We start from the raw sequence: 19,298 nt of genomic DNA, 5'->3' as shown, positions 1-19,298 counted from the left end.
ATAAAACGGCCAATCGATGTAAATAAAGCCGTCTTGGAAACGCTGAATGACTGAAAAAAAAGTATATTCAATGCAGGCGATTTCGCTACACATTTGTGGCCTCATAAATATATAATGTTTACAAGCAACATCGCTTTTGACGTTAACAATTCAATAAAATACATTTATCACTTTAATGGCTGTTTTAGCAGCATTTTAAACCCCACCTTATTTTATGTTTGAATTTTTCATTTCATCTATCTGACATTTGTTATGAAAATATATATTTTATATGAGAATCTTGATCGGAGAGTTATTGCTTGGAAATAAATTATAGCACGCTTAATTCTCTTCTAAGATACTTAAATCTTTTTATGAAAGTGTTGAGTGAAAAATGATCAGTTAATGTAATTTTTATTTTATTAGAGACTAAGCAAATTTGTACTGCATTATACTCGTATGTAGACAAAATTTCATAATTGAAATAAAGTTGTAGCAAATTAAACAAGTTTATCACTCAACTATTTAACTTTTATATCTAATAATTATAGGTACATAGCCACTGAACGATTGTATGATTCCTTTTTAAAGACAATCACAAACAAACATATGACCCACTAGCTGTCGTTCGCGACTCCGTCCGTGCGAATGAAAAAAAATAACTTAATAAGTGGCCTATGTGTTCTTCCAGACTATGTTCTACATATAGATGTAGAACAAACCAAAATTCATCAAGATCCATTGAGCCGTTCCGGAGATACTTTCAAACAAACATCCATCCATCCATCTATACATTCGCATTTATAATATTAGTAAGATTTGATTACTTAACATTTTAGCATTTCGTATGAAATAAATTCTGTTAAATGTGAAAGCAGACGCTAGACATATTGCTACCTCTGTTTATTCCCTGATTATTAGGTCGTGAAGATTTTATTTTAATTTTTTAAATGTTACATTTGTCGCGTCTCTCGTCCAGTCGTCGGTTCAAATCGGTGGCGTCAGGTGCATGTACACGCGATTGTTTGTTTAACACAATTAGCGTTTCGCACGTGTTTTCTATTAATAGATGTGTATCGTACACCTCACTGTCCATCACTCGTTCCCATTCAGAGAGTGTCTGTTTTGTATTACTATTACCGTACTGAAAGCCGAAGGGCTGCACCAATAACCATGCATATCCGTACACACCATTCAATCAACCGTCAAACCATCAACGATCTATTAACAAACTTATTCGAATGCAATTAGAACTATTATCGCGTGCGGACGCGACCTAAACTTCATCACACATATCCACTAATTGTTATTTATGCAAAATTTTTATATCAATTTTAGCCCACGGCCCCGATATAAATGCCAAATATAGCCGCGGGACTGATAATTAACAAAATTTAGAAGTTCGATCAGTTTTAAATTGGTATTACAAACATGAGTTTTAAAAAGACCAACAAGTCGCGTATTTAATTATACCCCGTCTCGATTATTGGGGCCCCGTTTGTGGATTGATCGTAAGTTTTAAAAAATATCGCCTACACTATTCCTTATATTATATAGTTTATCAGGCTTTAGATATGTTTAAAAGTAGAGGTTAATCTGTTAAATATTAGTCAAAATAGCGCGAAAATCGTTTTGCGGTGCGCGTGCGCCGGCCGGGGTGGGCGCAGGTGAACGTCAGTCTGCTCTGGGAGCTCCCGCCGGCTGGGATCCACTCACGCAACGCCGCGAAATTCGGTACTGTTTTTCGAAGTACATCGAACGAGAACTTTAAGAATTATCGCGAGATATTGAGCATTGTTATAGGACTGGTATGTGTTCAATAAGGATTAGAGAGGCGATAGCTGGGGGAGGGGTGGTCGGCCAGTGATGTCCGTCGAGCGATGCGGCCGGTGGTCATCGCCGCATGTTTGCTGCTGCTAGCGCCCATCACCGACTCCTGGTGGTGAGTTAACGATGACTACAAGCTTAATTAAATTCCAAAAAAGGTTTTTTTTAAGTAATTACTGATTATCAACAGCCTCTAAAAGGTTATGTCTATTTTCAGAAGCTTGTAAGTTTGTAATTTTATTCAACTATAAAAACCTATTTAATTTTAATAACTTCAAATGTATGGACATAAGTATTTAATTATATGAAATCGTTAAACGTGATTTTATCATTACTTGACTTGTAAACATTGCTCTGTGAACATTGCCCTTTATGAGAAAGAAAAGTAAAAGTTTCAAGTTAAAGCTTAACACGTACGGATTTTGTTTGGTTTCGTTTTCCTTTCATTGCCTTTTGTATATAAATACAGCTCTTTTGCTAATGTTTTAGTATATTCTAAGCGTAGTATGGATTTAAAATATTAGATGATTTCATGCCATATACAACGCAGACTTGTAAATTACAATTCACTATCGCTTTCAAACGACTCGACGATGAAAACGTTATAGGCATGGTCTATAAATTATTTTTCAAATGTTATTATTTTATAGATTGTTTAATATATTACATGCATAATATTAAAATACTTGTTGTGTTTTTATTCTTAATACCAAGATATCATACTTAATTCTCTACCCAACTTATTAGTGAAAAGACTAAGATTTTTTTTTTAAGCCAAGTCAAAAATTCATCAATGTATTCAGTGTTATTAAAGCATTGTTCTGTAACTTAAAAAAATATATATATCTAAGTGCAACTTATATAATCTGAGACCAGAATTAAGATTAAAAGTGACCCGAACAATCAAGCCTATTGCCGTTTTGATAGCCCAAAATTTATTTTAGTTTTATTGCATCCAGATGACGTAAAAAATCTCAAACCCGTCGATCAAGTTTCGTTTCGAAATCACAAAATTTGTTTGATGCGTAACAATCATATGAGTATTGTTACAATTTCGATTTCGCTTTACATTATGTTAAATCATGAATAATTGTTTAACTTAATGCATACAATTATAAAAAAAAAAACATATTTCCTATCGTGTATTTTTATTACGTAATTTATATTTCGCTTAGTTTAAGAATTAGTGGTCTAACATTGAATTTATATAGTGAATCAAATTCTGTTATTGAAAATGAATTTTCGCACGGCTATAGGTACTTGTACTGGTATTAATACTGAGAATTGGAGCTTTAGCAGTAGGTGGCGAGGCTCCAAAGTAAACTTCTTGCTCAATGAGCCAAATTTCTCTGAACATAGTTCTGTAACAAATAACAATCATTAAAACAAAATAGAATCGTCTGTGGTAATTTTTATCATCGTTCAGTCGAAATTAGACATTCAAATCTTTACAATTTTGCACAACTTAATGATAATGTTTGAAATCTATATGAAGAAATATGAAAGGAATCTTTAACCTTTTATCAATATTGGAAGTGAATAAAACCTAATTTGCACATTAGTAATATAATTATGCACATATGCAAATAATAAAATTTAAATTAAAATGAATTGGTGATCTTGTTCTATTGAAGTCTTTTGTGCTTCATTTTTTCCTGCTTTTGCTTTCTTTTGTTTCCTTGTGGTTTCTTTTGTTTTGCATTTAAATTATTTAAACATTTAAATGACATACTCTAAAAAGTTTTTACTAAACAAAACTTCAAAATGCACTATGGCGGTAGAAATACACCTTCAGTTAGAATACAGTCAACATAGAGGAACATCATCATCATCAGCTCACTGTACGTCTCCACAGAGGGGCTTGGAGTCTGCTCTAAGTTACGGGTAACTAGGCAACCACGCTGGACCAGTGCCGGTTGGTTGACTTTACACATATCTTTGAGTTTTCTCTCAGATATTGCATTGCATCACGATGTTTTCCTTCAGCTACACGAATATACAAATAAATTAAAATAGTTTGTTCTTTATAAAATTTCCAACCATTAAACGGGTTACAACAACCAGTAACAAATAGCTATTCTGGTATAAAAAAAAGGAATATATAATGGAGTAGCCGATATAATTACACGATGAGATTTATGACGAGGAAGTGTAATTAAGGTGATTTTCAACGGACTTTATTCGCGTCTGCCTTTATTTGCACGTGCCAAATGTGGAGCTTAGTGGGTCTTTATTAATGAACAGCTGAGTTGTATTGTTAATTAACATGTGTGACGAATAGATACAATAGTTGATAGATTGATGTTCAGTGGTAATTAGAAAACGAAATGATGTAGTCGTTAACTCTTTTTATTATGACTATTATTTGAGGTATATGCAATTTTTTAGTTTTTTTATAAACTCCACCAGTTAATAATGCCTTTCTTAAAAGTTTACTTTTTACAATTTCGAATTTGTTTGCTCCATGATTATATCGGTTCATTGAATAAGCGATGCTCATCAATGATGGAAGGTGATGTGATTAGGTCATGTATCATAATCCATATAAAGTTAGTTAGGTACCTATAACATTTAGTCAAAGTTAATTCGGATATTTATCGCTTTGAAATACTGATTATACGCACTTACAGGTTTTCAAATTATATTAAAGTTGCATTTATTGTAAAAAAATCCGTTTCAAAATTCATTGTGCTTTTACCATAGTATGCAGACACAATAACGTTAAGTTATGTTGGCTTTGGTATAAAAATCAATTTAAGTGCATTACAGAGATAATTTCATTTCATATTAAAGTATCAGATGTTGTCTGCGAACGGATCGATTTCTTTTGTTAGAAGTATTATTAACTAGCTGTCAGCCGCGACTCTGTCCGCGTGGCCTTGTAACTTATTAAATAAACTATGTGTTCTTCCAGACTATGTTCTGTGACAAATTTCATCAGGATCCGTGGAGCCGTTCCGAAGATACCTTCAAACAAACATCCATCAATCCTTCTAAACATACGCATTTATAATATTAGTAAGATGAAAGTAAAGTATAGACCAATGTTTGTAGCGATTCTTACGAAGGCTCAGTAAAGAACTTCTTTTTAGCAATAATGACATTTTTATTAAAATACGAGTTGGTTATATGAGATATTGTTATACGTTAATCCGTATGTAATTTTCCTCGGTCCGCATTTGATAATAATAAATTCAAAATCCCGATGCATAAATCTTTAAGCTTGAAATTCAATAAAGTCATACCGACTGGCGAACCACCGCAGAGGGCAGTTTAATTTGCAATTAATCAAGTGCGGGCTTAAATTAGGCGATTCGAGCACGATCAACAAAAATTGATGTTGCGCCTAAAGGTCCGGGCAGTACGTTCAGAAACGTGTTCCAGCACTTTACGGTTAACTTATAAAGATAACAGGACGATATTTTTTTTTTCATTATTTTAATTATTGATTGAATTTCTTTTTCATTTCACAGGAGGACCTAAAGCTCCTAATCATAAATGAGGTAGAGGTGGTAATGTAGAGTTTTAAAAAGCTATACATTTGTACGTCGGGGAAGGGCAGCGCGATGACGATTTGTAGAGCTATGATTAGTTGAATCTGTGAAAATGGCAATGATTTAAAATTTCTGCACAAATAGTATTATTGAAGGCCTTTAAATTAAAAAAAAACAAATGCGTTAAGTTCTAGAAAGTCTTAAAAGCTCTCGCAAAGCTTTTTTAGTAAATACGACTGTGTTGTAGGATTTCTTATACGAAGTTGGAAAATTCAATGGCTTGCAATTTGACAGCCAAATTCGCTGATGTCACTTGAAGCGTCGTTTTTATATAGAATAATAAGTCATTTCGACAAGTTTGCGTCTGACACGTGATAGATTGATTCGGACGACGGGACTCGTAATTTAAGAGTGATTACTGTCATTAATGATTCTTGAACCTTTATACGAAATAAATAATGTTGTTTTGATTGTACGATGTCTTTGACCCGTCTAAAGTATTTGGTAATTAGCAAATTATAAGGCAGAAAACATACATAAAAAAACTTATTTCAAAGTAATTATATCTGCATATTTATCTTAATTGTCGCATTATTAAATTGATTATCATTAAACTTACACATTTTATCCATTACATATATTACACTATATTTTATATACTATCAACTGATTTAAATTTATTAGAACGACTATCTATGCAAGAGAGCAGGGGTGTCCAACCGACCAATGATCAGTCTATCAAAGCAACGCCAAAAATCCGTAAAACTACGCAAGATACTCAGATGTAATTCTCACATTAAAGTATATACAATAAACAGTAGGTTTCTGGTCTGTTGAAGTTGGCTACCCCTGCAATTGTAGGGTTTTTTTACACAGGTTACAATAATAATACCTATTTAACACGCTTTTGTCGTAAGTTGTAAGTATGTCTTACGAATATGTTGAATAATTTGGCACGCAATAATGCGGTCACGTAAATTTTCAAAAAGATAAGTCGAGCTAAAGATAATATCCAAGGCACAGACTATAACGGATATGATTTGCCGACGTGATAATGCGTATATCTTCAGAAATTTAATGGAATCTCCAACTATATGAGCGACATTCTTGGACACATTCGCTTAAGTCATTTGTGAAAATGTACCGCCAAGATTGTAACATATTATACCAGTTTAAGAAGCCAAAGGAGCTGCTACGAGAGAACAGTATTTAAATTCTCACAATCGTACGTACATATATTTAAATTTAGTATTACTTCAGTTAGTTTCATTTAAATAAATATATTATCTAACACAAAGTTAGTTAGAACGAAATAGGTTTAGCTGATAAAAATCTATGTTTATTCATAAATAACATTCGTTTAGTTTCGTTTCCAGAGAATAAAATTACACTACTGCATTTCAAGTTCAACTTTATAAAACATACCAGACAAGATGCTAACAAAGAACATTTTTTTAAACATATTACAAGAACCAGGAATTAAATCAAAATTAAATTAACACAAACTAGTCTATCGTACTGCAACTTACTATGTTTGTTATCTGTCCGTCTATTACGATTGAAACGAGGGAATACATTTTCCAGAAGCGATCCGAAGTATATACGCATAGAGACATCGACTGGCTAAAGTTATAAAAAAACTGACAAACTGACCTTGATTTTATATTTTAGTAGCGGAATAGCATAATACGTAACTCAATCATTACTAATCAAGAAATTGATTGAAATGATTGCCCATAAAAGTTGATGACAGATGTAGGCGCGGCCGGTCCATGCGCCCACGGCGTCGTTTCTAACTAAAGCATCGATTAGCTAATTAACTACGTTTTTATTTTAATGTCTAAACTATAGATAAGTAAACGTGTTGACCGATCAGGTGGTTTGAGTTGCAGCTTTATTGAGGAACTAGTTTTTGCCATTTCACATTTCATTAACAGATTAAAATGTAATAGTTTGATAATTAAATTTGATCAAGATTCTTCCGTTCATTCACGGCTTTCTAGAGATTTAAAAATATTTATTAGTATTATTTTATATACGTTCTATAACATGGAAATTATAATGTTCACGTGATGTATAGTTATTTTTTTTTTATTTTCGTAATTTGTCTTTAAACGTAACATTTTTTTTTATTTACCCAAAAAGGTTTTATTTCTTAGTTTTGAAAAAAAAAAGAAAAAATTAAAAAAAAGTTTCACTATCTTTCCAGTGTGGATCAACATTAATGTCATCAAGGTGTATGTGAAATAAGTTGAGATAAAGTCAAACAAAATTATTTACGCTCCTCAAGATTGAATTCAATTAATTTGTTTGAAATGTTTCATTAATTTGTGTATCTGTATCAGAATTGTAATTAAAATACCTCGGAAATATTTTAACATTAATTTGTGACTGCGATTAGAGTTTGCTGACATTTTATTTTAATTAACAAGGAATACGAATTTAAAGTGTCACTATATTTTTTTGTAAGAAATTAAATGCGACTCCATTTGGTAACAGTTACTTACACTTATTTGGATTATTATAATCACCGTGAAAATCGACTTTTTTAGACTAGAAGAGGACAAACGAGCAGCGGATCGCCCAATAGTAGTTGAACCAACATCCATAGATTTCCGCAACACCAGAAGCGCAGATAAAATATAACTCATTGCTAATTGGTTACTTTGTTAAAGGAGCGAATTTTGTCACATTGCAAGAAACAAGAACACCGCGAAATTCCCTGACTGTACGCTCTTTTCTTGAAGGCCCTTAAGTTGTATCGGTTTGGAAATACCGACTGCCGTAATGTAATAAACACAAATGTGTGCAAACTTATTACTTCTGATTTTTCAAAGAGAATAAAGTTAAAACAATATGTTTATAGACATGTGTTTTAACAGTGGAAACCATTAGTATAATACCATCGTAATACGTCATTTTATATAATTTACCGTTGAATATATAAAGTGAAACGGTCAGAGTAACTGACTCAATCATTTTCCAGTTTAACTTCCGTTTTCCCTGAACTTCAAATGATTTTGATTCTATTATTAGAAATGATTAAAATACTTCACAGATGTTAACTTCTTAGATTTTTTATTAAGTAGTAAGAAGTGGGCTGATGAATCATTTTTTTCAATTCCAACTAAATATGAATTATGTATTCTTTTGTTTAACATAATAAAAGTTGTAATTTTATAATCATTACGGTCCATTTACATAACAAGTATAAGATTTAATCAGACATAATTTAAGAGAAAACATCAATGTATGTTTTTTATAATACGGTACAGGTGGTCATTACGTTTTAATTCCATTTTCTGACGACAATAAAACTTAATAAAATTAGAGGCACCATTTCTCTTTTCACATCTAAGTAATAGGGAATTTATGCCCGTATCCTTTGAGATACGGCGCTGTCTGATTTGTTTATAAGCTTTAACAAACTACGTGTTAATGGAATCTTAAATAAAAACAATAAAAGTTAATTTAAAATATAAATTACTGTAGTTTGTGATGGATTTTGGTTAGTAACACTCAAGTCTCAATATTTCAATCCTTAGTTATATATTTTTGTAGTTTAGTAAATTAAAAATTTTCCTTTACATTGATAGAGTTTCTTATTGCTATCAGTCATAGAAGGTAGGTGTAAAATGAAGATTTTATGCACTTTCCATGAATTACATATTCCATTTTTTTTCCATTCCCCTTGTCCTCGAAGTTCTTCCATATCTTTTTTATATAATAACCGACATTAATGTATGTACTATTTACAATTGCACTGATGAATCAATTAACACTCGTGCTAATACAGAGACACTACGTGTGTAGTGTCTTAGGCTGAAATTTATAGTCGGTACTCGGACTTAGCTCCGACTTGACTTAGGTTTATCTTATGGCAAACTCATCTAAGCATTTGCTTAAAGTTATCTCAGATTCGAATTTATAGTCGTTCTGGGCTGAGATTTTGTCAGTGTTGCCAATTTAGCATATTTTATGCAAAATTTGGCAGAATTTTAGATCATTTAGCACATTTTTCTTCATTTAGCATATATCAATATTTTTTATACCATATTAACTTATATAGATATAAATGAAATTTAAAAATGAACATGATGCATTTTAGGCGTATTCAAAAAATCACAAGGTAATCATTATATATTTTTTAATATAATTTAGTTCGGCATTCATAACAACGAGTATAGCAGATCCACTTTAATAGGCCACATTTAATACTTGGAGGACTTTTTAAAAAGATAGTATATTTAGGCATATTATAACAGGTCTTTATGCACATTTTGAAGTAGCCGAGGTGGCAACAGTGATTTTGCTAAGCAAGAGAGTTTGACAAAGTTTCTATTTGCACAATATCTTCTTGGTACTTCTCAGTATTTAGAAAAAATATATTTAAAATACATGATCCATATATCATTTAACTTATTGATTTAATCGAATCATTATATTTATTTATAATTTGCTAGCGAAATTATAAGCAAAACGACGAAATTAACATTTTTAAATTAACACTTTTGTAAAATTATGGTTACGTATACGGTAGAACGGAACAAGACTATTTGACTTGTCAAAGTAAATGACAACGTCAAACCCATAACAACAAAATAAAATAGATTTTGTTATTGTTGAGGTTAATATCTTTTCTATCATATTATGCATTTCTTCTGGAATTTGGATTATCTACCTGGACATATAAAGATTCCATCCTTTGATGTTTACCCTGGACCCGTATTCTTACTGACTTTCCATACTTTATCTTTAATTTGGATTTGACTAACGAACTAACAAAGATTTTCGAATGGATTTTATTGAACGGACAAATTGGATATTGTCTCGATTAGATAAAATGGACAAGCTTGGAACCCAATATTTGTTACATTTACACCATAGATCTTTACCTACGAGTATATCAGCTAAACGTGAATACACGAGAGCCCCGTATAAAATACGTATGGACAATGTTCATTAACTCTGTACTAATTTTCTCCTTTCTGTTGTAGACTGTTTGTGGTGATTTACCAGGCTTAAGCCAACCTACACTGTACATCATCATAAATAAAGTTTCAAGAAAATTGAGTCAACTTCTACCGCAATTTTATACGTTTCCCTATCCACCTACATACGCAATTCGAAGAATTGGGTAGCACCAACAACCTGCATGGCCTGAACAATATTTTTCTTAATAAATAAATATTAATAAATATATTTCTTCGTAAATGTTCAGAATATGGTTTTTGTTTGTTTATTTTATTGTAGCAATCCATGTCGTAAGCAAAATTGAAATCCTTTGAAGCGAGTAAGAAGTATTTGTAAGAGTAGGCAGGTACAAAATCCTTGGAAACGGAGTGGTCATCAGGTGAATCCAAAATATATAAAAAACACAAAACAACAATATCTTTTGCACGAATGGGTCGGCTCGCCCGGTGAAATACCACGACCACACAGAAGACAGGCGGAAATGGAAGTAATTCCTAGTTTCGTCTGACGAATGGACATGCCGGAGGCCTAAGTTTAGTCCTCTTCATTATTCCACCCTTTTCTTATAAGGAAAGGATGGGAAGGGGAAGCGGATTTGACGAAGGAGTGGACGCCTAGGAAGGGGAAATATACCCTTTCTGTCCCTCCATCGATTATATGTAGGCAACGTATCTGCAATTATGGATGTATATAAGCGGCGGTCGCTTCGCTATTTCAACGAATTTAAATGGTCACCTGCTCATTTGCCACCTTATCGTATAAAAAGTAGTCGAGAAACGTGTAAGATTTCGCTAAGTCGTCGATTTTGGTGACTTAGCATTTGCTAAGCAAACGTCTAAGGTAAGCTTAGCATATGACTATAAATTTCAAACTCGTAAGATAAGTCTAAGCAAAGTCCGAGTACCGACTATAAATTTCAGCCTTAGTCTACTTCCACCATAACGAAAATCCATTTTTTTAAATTATTTTCTGTCACTTCGCAAATCCGCATTTGTTCCGGGGTTTCCAGAACGACTGGACCGATTGTATGTGGACTCACTATATGTTAGTTTTTTCTTAATTTTGCGCTGACAAAGTCTCAGGCGATCGCTAGTATCTTAATAAATCTATTAACTTAAAAACTTCATAAGATATCTGTTACTAATCGTTACGAATGTCCATGTGCAGCAACACTTGCTCAGTTACCATGTTTTAGAAAAGTGCGTAATAAGAACTTTATTATAGCTATTTGTAAAACATCAAAAGTTACTTCAAGTACATTTTAAATATCTACTGCGGTGGGAAGATTGTAAAACTGGAACGTTCAAAGAAAACGTTTCAAATGGGAGCTTTATATAGCATTCACCATCGCCGGTGTAATTAAGCCATAAAATCGTGTTTATATTTGTTACCAAACAATCTGGTATTTGTGGGACAGATTGAAATGTAGATGGGTATTAAAATTTTATTACATTCACGATTTCTGTACGGGCGCGTAGGCGATCAATTAAATCAGGTTTAGTTATCGGCTTTCCTATCCGATGTGTGCTAATTTTTTATCTCTTTTTATCGATTCCATAATTACTCGATACGTTTCTTTACTCGTTAATAGTTCTAGCTTTTACTTTTGACTCGTTAAAATAATAAACTATCGATATACATATTTGTTACTATGACCGCGTATATTTCGCTAGCCACTAATTAAAATGCTACAAACTGTAATATTTTTTATACTGTTAACTTTTCTGTTGTCAGTTTTGGTCCGGTTTCTATAAATAATTAAAAAATAGGTTCTACCTATTAGTTAGGCCCTGCGTACACAAGGCAACTTAAATTTCAGAAACTCAGATTGTTTAGTCGCTAAGCGATGCAGCAAAACGATGTCAGAGAGGTACGTACATTGCGCGCGTCGCCGATATTGCTGTCATCAGCAAAGTCAGTCGCCCGCAACCTAGCACGAATATTTGTGGCAATCGCCTTCGTATCGTCATCTTTCATTATGTCAAAATTAGGCACGAGACAAAATTAGTTAACGAGGCACAAATTTTAATACGAATTTTGTCGATGACGATACGATACCGATTGTCACAAATATTCGTGCAAACAGTGGACCACAGTTCGACAAGATTGTCGTGAGAAAAGTTGCTACAATTTTTAAGATGGCTGAGCAAAACTATATTGTTAACACGTAGTCGTATACGAAGGGCCTTAGTATATACATATTTAGTCAATTCTCAAAGATTAGAACAAAACAGACTGTTACACTAACCTTATTACTACCTATCTATAATCTATATCCGGCCGACATAGTTTTTTTTTTTTTTCAACAAGACGTCGAAGAATTTGTCGGTGATAGTCTGTGCTCCATACATATCTGTCGAGTGATGAGTGGCCAGTATAGTGGAACTAGTTCATTTAGCACCGGCAGTGGTGCGATGGCGTGTCGCACGCGGGCGGCCGCCCGCGCTGTTTGCGGTGCGCTTAGCGGGGCCACGCTAACCAGCGCTGTCGTTGCATTACAGAACAATCATGTAGACACACCAAGAGGTATTCCATGCTCAATTTTTAAAAATATAATCTTTCTTCTTTGTGTCTTTTCTGTTCCCACTTATTAGCCTCTGGTATGTCTCTGTCAGTGTTGTATAATGTTTTATTTCTATACATGAGAATAGTGAAGCCAAATAAAATTATATTCTTCAAAATTAATCAAGACATGAAAGTTAGAAATAAAAAATGCTGTTCTTTTATAAACTATACCAAATTGCATACCACCTTGGTGTTGTCTAGTCAAGCAGTAATGAACAAAGATTTCTGTTTGCGAATTGATGTTTGTACATCGCTTAATTCAGATTTAAAAGAACATTTAACATTCTTGGACAGAAATAATAATTTGAAACCTCATATATTAAAGTGATATAAGTATTCTATAATTTTAAAATTGCTTTTGTACCTATGAGCTACTGCTTAATCTTTGAGACGGTAACATTTCGTGTACAGAGCGAGTTATTATGCGTAGAACTTCACCAATTATCGCATCTCGCACCCATTATGGTCACAGATCTTGGTGGCGCTAAAACCTCATGTCATAACAAATCGCTCTATAAGGTAATATTTCTTAATCTTTTAATTTCTAAAGTGTACAACCTCAAACTCAATGACGGACTTGTACCTGTAGCATTACTGAACACAAGTTAGCGGTGAAAACTTTAGCAGACAATAAAAAGGAATAAATATTCCTATTGTTTGCTCACAATAACACTTGGAAATCATTCAAATTGCTAATTAAAATTCCTTCAATTTTGAACGGATAATAATTATTATGCTGAGAATTTAACAACTTAAACTTCTAGAATAATTTACTGGTAATAAAAAAAATTATAAAAACATTTCTATAATCGTTTTTCTGAAATATTTTTTTTTTCATAAATTCATGTTAATTCCTATATTTTATTAACTAAATTCTCACAGCTTTATTGGCTTTATGGGAATGGGAAGTTGACAATAATAAATATAGACGGGTGCAAATGTTACGTGACGCCACAAGTGAATTTCAATGGCCACTAATGGTAGTAACACATCTCAACACGCTTACGAAAGCCAAGAAAAACTTAACAATAAAGACGCGAACGTCTCAAACCCAATTCGAAACGACATAGCAAACACGGGCAGAGGTCGGAGCCGGCATGAACGCGCATGATGCGTCCACTAAAACCTTGTGACAACACCGCTCATCGTCACATAAACTTTTAAAAGTGTTTGCTCACATATACTGTGACAGAGCGATCTAGTCTGGCGACCAATGTTGACAGACGCGACCGGCCATTTTGTATCTGCGTTCGAATCGACGCCTATATCCACGGAGCAGCGTCGAAAACGGGAGTGAGCATTGAATACGTTTTACGCTAAACGAGTAATGGTAATGATGTTTACAGTTAAGTCGTCATGTGGTCGCTAATCGCGTCGAAGTCGCGCGTTAGCGCCTCGCCCGGTGTCCGCAAACAGCGTCATTCATTGTCACCCGTTCAATGAGGCTCCTTCCTCCTTCTACCTCCTTGCTGCTCGCTGTATGCTCTCACATTCCTTACACATACAGGGGGTGGCCAAAACGGGGAATCATGGTGTACATACGAGTACCTACGTACTTGCAATATGCAGCTGTAGTTTAATATTTAAAAAAAATTAAGGAAAAGTCGATAAGAAACTAAAAGACGCATAGTTAGGAGAAATGTTTTCTTTTTTTGTGTCTTCAGAACCCAATCCACTAGCACATCCTATCCTTTCCTTATAAGAAAAGGGTGAGAAGAAAAAAGGATTGAATCAGTTATAACAATGCATTAACCTTTTGTAAGTGCTATTAATAAAGCATCATTTAGTTGAAACTACATTATACTAGACATAAATATATGTGAGTGGGCCAATATAATTTTCTATTGTACTGTTGCCAAGTGTAACGTATTGTTGACATAGGTCAGGGCCACTGTGACACTTTGCGTGCACTTTCGATGACAATTATAAATGTGACTTTTAAAAGCCTCGTTGTCCTACGGCGAACTCGAGAATAATCTGGATTTAAATCGGCTAAACTAAATAATGTGATAACTCATCTGTACCTTATATAATCCTCATGACACAGGCTTAGCCTAGTATGAGGGTTATAGGAAATAGAAATTTTAGAAATAAGTAAACTTTGTTAATCTATGTCGCCAAATCTAAACTGTAAATAATTTTTGTCAATAAATCTTTTTCATTTTTTTTAAATGTGTACACAAAAGAGAAACTTTCAAAGGGAAATGTAGACAAATAATAGATTGATTTATTTGTTATCTTCTTTTAAGTTATTTTAATTGTATTCTTCTTAATTAAACATAGAAAATAACAAGTAAATCTTTAAACATATTTTGACAGCTATACATAAAAAAATAGTCAATTAAAGTAATATAATTACTAAAACTTTAACAGAGACATGTCGAACAATTTAAAGTTACGAATTTTTTTATACCATAAGATGCCAAACCAGTTGAATTCGCCGATATAGCGAAGGGACCGATGCCCATAGACATCCGCAGTTGCAGACGCATATCATACCTCAGATTGACGGAGTATAGGATGCACAGAAAGAAAATATTTCCCCTTCCCCAACAAATCCAAACTCCACAGCTTGACCTCGTGTATAAAATTGGTATCTCTGTTTTTTCTAAAATCAAATTTTTTTTCATAGTTTTTATATAGATGTTTGCACAGTGACAACTCAATGTAAGGAAGCATCAAATCATTTCAAAATATCCCCGTCCATCGTTAAGGTGTTTCCTTTCTCGCTTAACCGACTTTCACACACATGGTGCTTTGAAGAATAATTAATTGACATACAACTTATCACAGCTAATTTATTCGTCTGGATGGACAGTAGTTTGTCACCAGTTTGGCAAAATTCCATCGCAGTATTCATAGTAACATCGGCTTTATTGCTTATGTTCAAAGTTCCTTATTGATCATGTCCAGTCATACGGGATTCTCTTAGATCACTGAAACGTTCCTGTCAGTAAGGTATAGTTAAATTGAAGCCAAAATAAACTGTACCCCTTCTAACGTATTTCGTAACACACCGGATGCGATATGTTACAATAATTATTATGATAAACATTTGCTTTTACGTATTTTGAAGTAAATCGACAATTACATATACTTTACCTTTATGACGAGGTTTATTAACATATTTAAAAATAATATATAGAATAAACAGTGTTTCCACAACTTTGTATCGTTTACAATAATAAAAATGAGTACCCGTTTCATTTTTGAGTAGTACTTTTATTTAACTTTTTTTTTAATTATGACCAAAGCTTTAAAAGGATCAAATCAGGTAATACATTCAACTACAAATTATAGTAACAATATAATAAAAAAGTTAAAGAGACAGTGGGATAAATATCTGTGACAACTTTCGTATTGTCATCGTTAATTATGTTAAAATTAGTATGAGTTTATATAGATAGTTAGATTTTGGTGTACTTTACATCATTTCATAAGCTTTAATACAAGCATTCATCATAACCTTTAATACAAAATTTGTCGACGACAATACGATGTCACTAATATTCGTGCTAGGCCCACTAGTTTTGAAATTTAAAGAACTCGTGTCCTTAGTAGCCAGAGTTTTGCATTGTTTGGCCAGCTGCGGCAATTGATTCAGCTAATGTAAGCGTACGTAATACAATGGTAACGATGAGAGTCCGATTCAATTTGCGCCAAAATTCTACATCTGGGCGTTACATTAATCCTAGACATAGTCCCAAGGCATTAATAAAAATACTAATAGTGGTTATGTTAAGTTATACTGAATCTTATAAAATGGCGATGTTGGATTCCATCCAATTGATGTTGATTATTGTTTAAATTATAAATATTTGAATCACATACCTTCACGTTTCGAAACGTTTTTATCAACTTATTTTCTGTTCGTAATATAAAAACTATCTGTCGCCCACGAATCCGTCCGCGCAGAATTAAAAAAAAAACTCAAATGGTAACCTATGTGATCTTCCAGACTATGTTCTACATCTGTGGCAAATTTCATCAAGATCCGTTGAGCCGTTCCGGAGATACCTTCTAACAAACATCCATTCATCCATCTAATCTAAATCTTCGCATTTATAGTATTAGTTAGTTTTAAAAAGTAAGGAATACTATTAATATTAGGAAAATTACTATAATGTATTCAGTAAAAGGCTTATCTCCACTGAATACCAATTCACAAGAAATAAAAAAAATCTTACATACGATCAGGTACATTGTCTATAGTTTACCCTAATTGTTTAGCAGTTCAGAATCAGGAAAGCAGTTAAGCTTAAAGAAGAATAAAAAATGCAATATAAATAATTTGGCGGATGGTCCTTCAAGCAGAACACCTTATTAGGAAGGAAAAATCACTGATAAAGATCTCGATAAGTTCAAGTTCAAGCATACTCGAGTCAAGGTAAGACGAAGTGAACCACATTGTTGTTTTATTGGTCAACATCGCGGCTTCATCGTACAAACCGTTTTTTTTGGTATTCTCTCCAAATTTGACTTCGGCGTACCCAATAAATCGAATCGTAATTAATACTCACAATTAAAGTTCCTAAGGTCGGGTAACTGTACTCGTTAAGATTGGAAAAGAGTTCATTACTCCACATATTATTTCGGCGTAATCTTTGCGAAGATGTGAAGAAAATTATGTTAAAAATATACCCAAATATGATTATTTTACACTCAGTTATCCTAAGCCACGCAGATCGATAGTTACTTCTTGAAAAAAAAAGCGATGAGTCAAAAGAACAGCGAATTCCGGAGGTGCATTACGAAACAAACGCCGGTATTTCCTTGCAGTAAACATTGGCAGTGTTCGGGGGTTAATAAAATCATTTCATACGTTCGTTTCGCGCAACGCGGGCATGTTGTGGTCATAATTTAAGAGCATCTTGACTTTTACTGTTGTACTCGGCTTTTTAATGTTGTAGTAAAACCGTGAAGGCCAATCACTAGTCGATTTCATGAATTCAATACTTGTAGGAGAAGTTTTTTTTCTGTAAATTTCGATGTTATTTACGACGGCCGGGCTACATGCGGTTCCGCTATCAAATCGAACGATTTTAGCTACATAAAGTACTCCTAAATTATAGATTAATAAATTTTATACAAAAATTACGCTTTTATTAAAAACGGTAACATAGGAATCATCTAATGGTAGGACAGAGATAATCTCTGTTCTATATTTATTCTTTGAATTGTATTTTATCATTTACTAGCTGTCGCCCTCAACTTCGTCCGCGCGGAATTAAAAAATAAACTTAATAATTAGCCTATGTGTTCTTCCAGACTCTATTCTATATCTATACCAAATTTCATCCAGATCCGTTGAGGCGTTCTGGAGATACCTTCAAACAAACATCCATCCATCTAAACATTCGCATTTATAATATTAGTAAGATTTATCCGAATTAACATCGCTATGATTCACTTTATGTGTGTGGAAAAACTGCCTTCTTCTTCTATATGAAAATATTACAATAATTACATTAAGGTGAGGTAATATTAACCGTGAGAATTAAAGATACCATATACATTATATGAAAATTCTTACATTGTTTATTAATAACTTAATAATAATAAATCAAGTAAACCACGACTTTCTCGGTGAGTTATATAATAAAAAATTGGCTGGTAATTTTTATAAAAAATCAAGTTTTTACCGATTTACTGACAAGAGTTAACAGCTGTTGCATAAGAAGTGAAATTTTCATACTCGTATGAATCCTAAAGATTAATCGCCTCTGATAATAAAGGATATGTTATTATTAAGTTTATCTTAATAAGTTAACATTATGTACAATCAGGGAATCTCGTTGTGTTTTGCACATTAAGACGACGACGTGAAACAATAAACAATAGGACGCAGCCTTAAAATGTATCTAATGTACGAGAAAATGTTGGTCACTGGTACATCGCTAACTGCTTTTTGTTACAATCTCATCATTTGCGCAAATCACTGCTACAAACACAAAAGAAACAAATATACTTACAGGTCTAAAAAGTAAATTCTTTTTTATATATTTTGAAAAATGATCTTGTAACGAATATAATTAGATAAATTGATTGTTAGAAATAAAAATACACTAATCATTTAGTTAATCATAATAATTGCAAGAAGAGGCGGAGTTTATATTGTTCCAAGTAAAAAGGCAAATCTTCTATAAGTGTAACACCGCGGATTTCCACGACTGTACTTAAATAAATCATATTATGAGATTAGTAATTAGAAGCGAAACAAGTATGTCAGGAAGCTTCTGCCATCCATTCTAGGGTACGGACACTAGTTATGTTAAGTAAGTTTATCTATCTAGACATACTTTCACTTTTATCTTTGTTGTTACTTTTAATTTACTAACTGCAACACTCGGATTTTCAACTGGTTACTAAGGCAATGTTTGTTTATCTATGTCTCTAACTGAAACAACATGAAGGGACACAACTGAACGACTTTAAATACAGTAATTATGTAGTAGTGCA

General features: G+C 33.0%; 1 protein-coding gene across 1 annotated transcript in view; it reads left to right on the top strand.

Annotated features, from left to right (window-relative positions):
• The first annotated feature begins 1,672 nt into the window (after positions 1–1,672).
• Positions 1,673–19,298, top strand: part of LOC106714253 (protein Wnt-6) — a 36,624-nt gene continuing 18,998 nt past the window's right edge. Inside the window, exon 1 of the mRNA XM_045678092.1 lies at positions 1,673–1,921. Within this exon, the coding sequence (XP_045534048.1) occupies positions 1,860–1,921 (62 nt within the window). The 5' untranslated portion in view covers positions 1,673–1,859. The remainder of the gene's footprint in view (positions 1,922–19,298) is intronic.

The sequence above is a fragment of the Papilio machaon genome, chromosome 1, assembly GCF_912999745.1.
Source record: "Papilio machaon chromosome 1, ilPapMach1.1, whole genome shotgun sequence".
Lineage (NCBI taxonomy): Eukaryota > Metazoa > Arthropoda > Insecta > Lepidoptera > Papilionidae > Papilio > Papilio machaon.
This window is presented reverse-complemented; position numbering and strand designations above follow the sequence as displayed.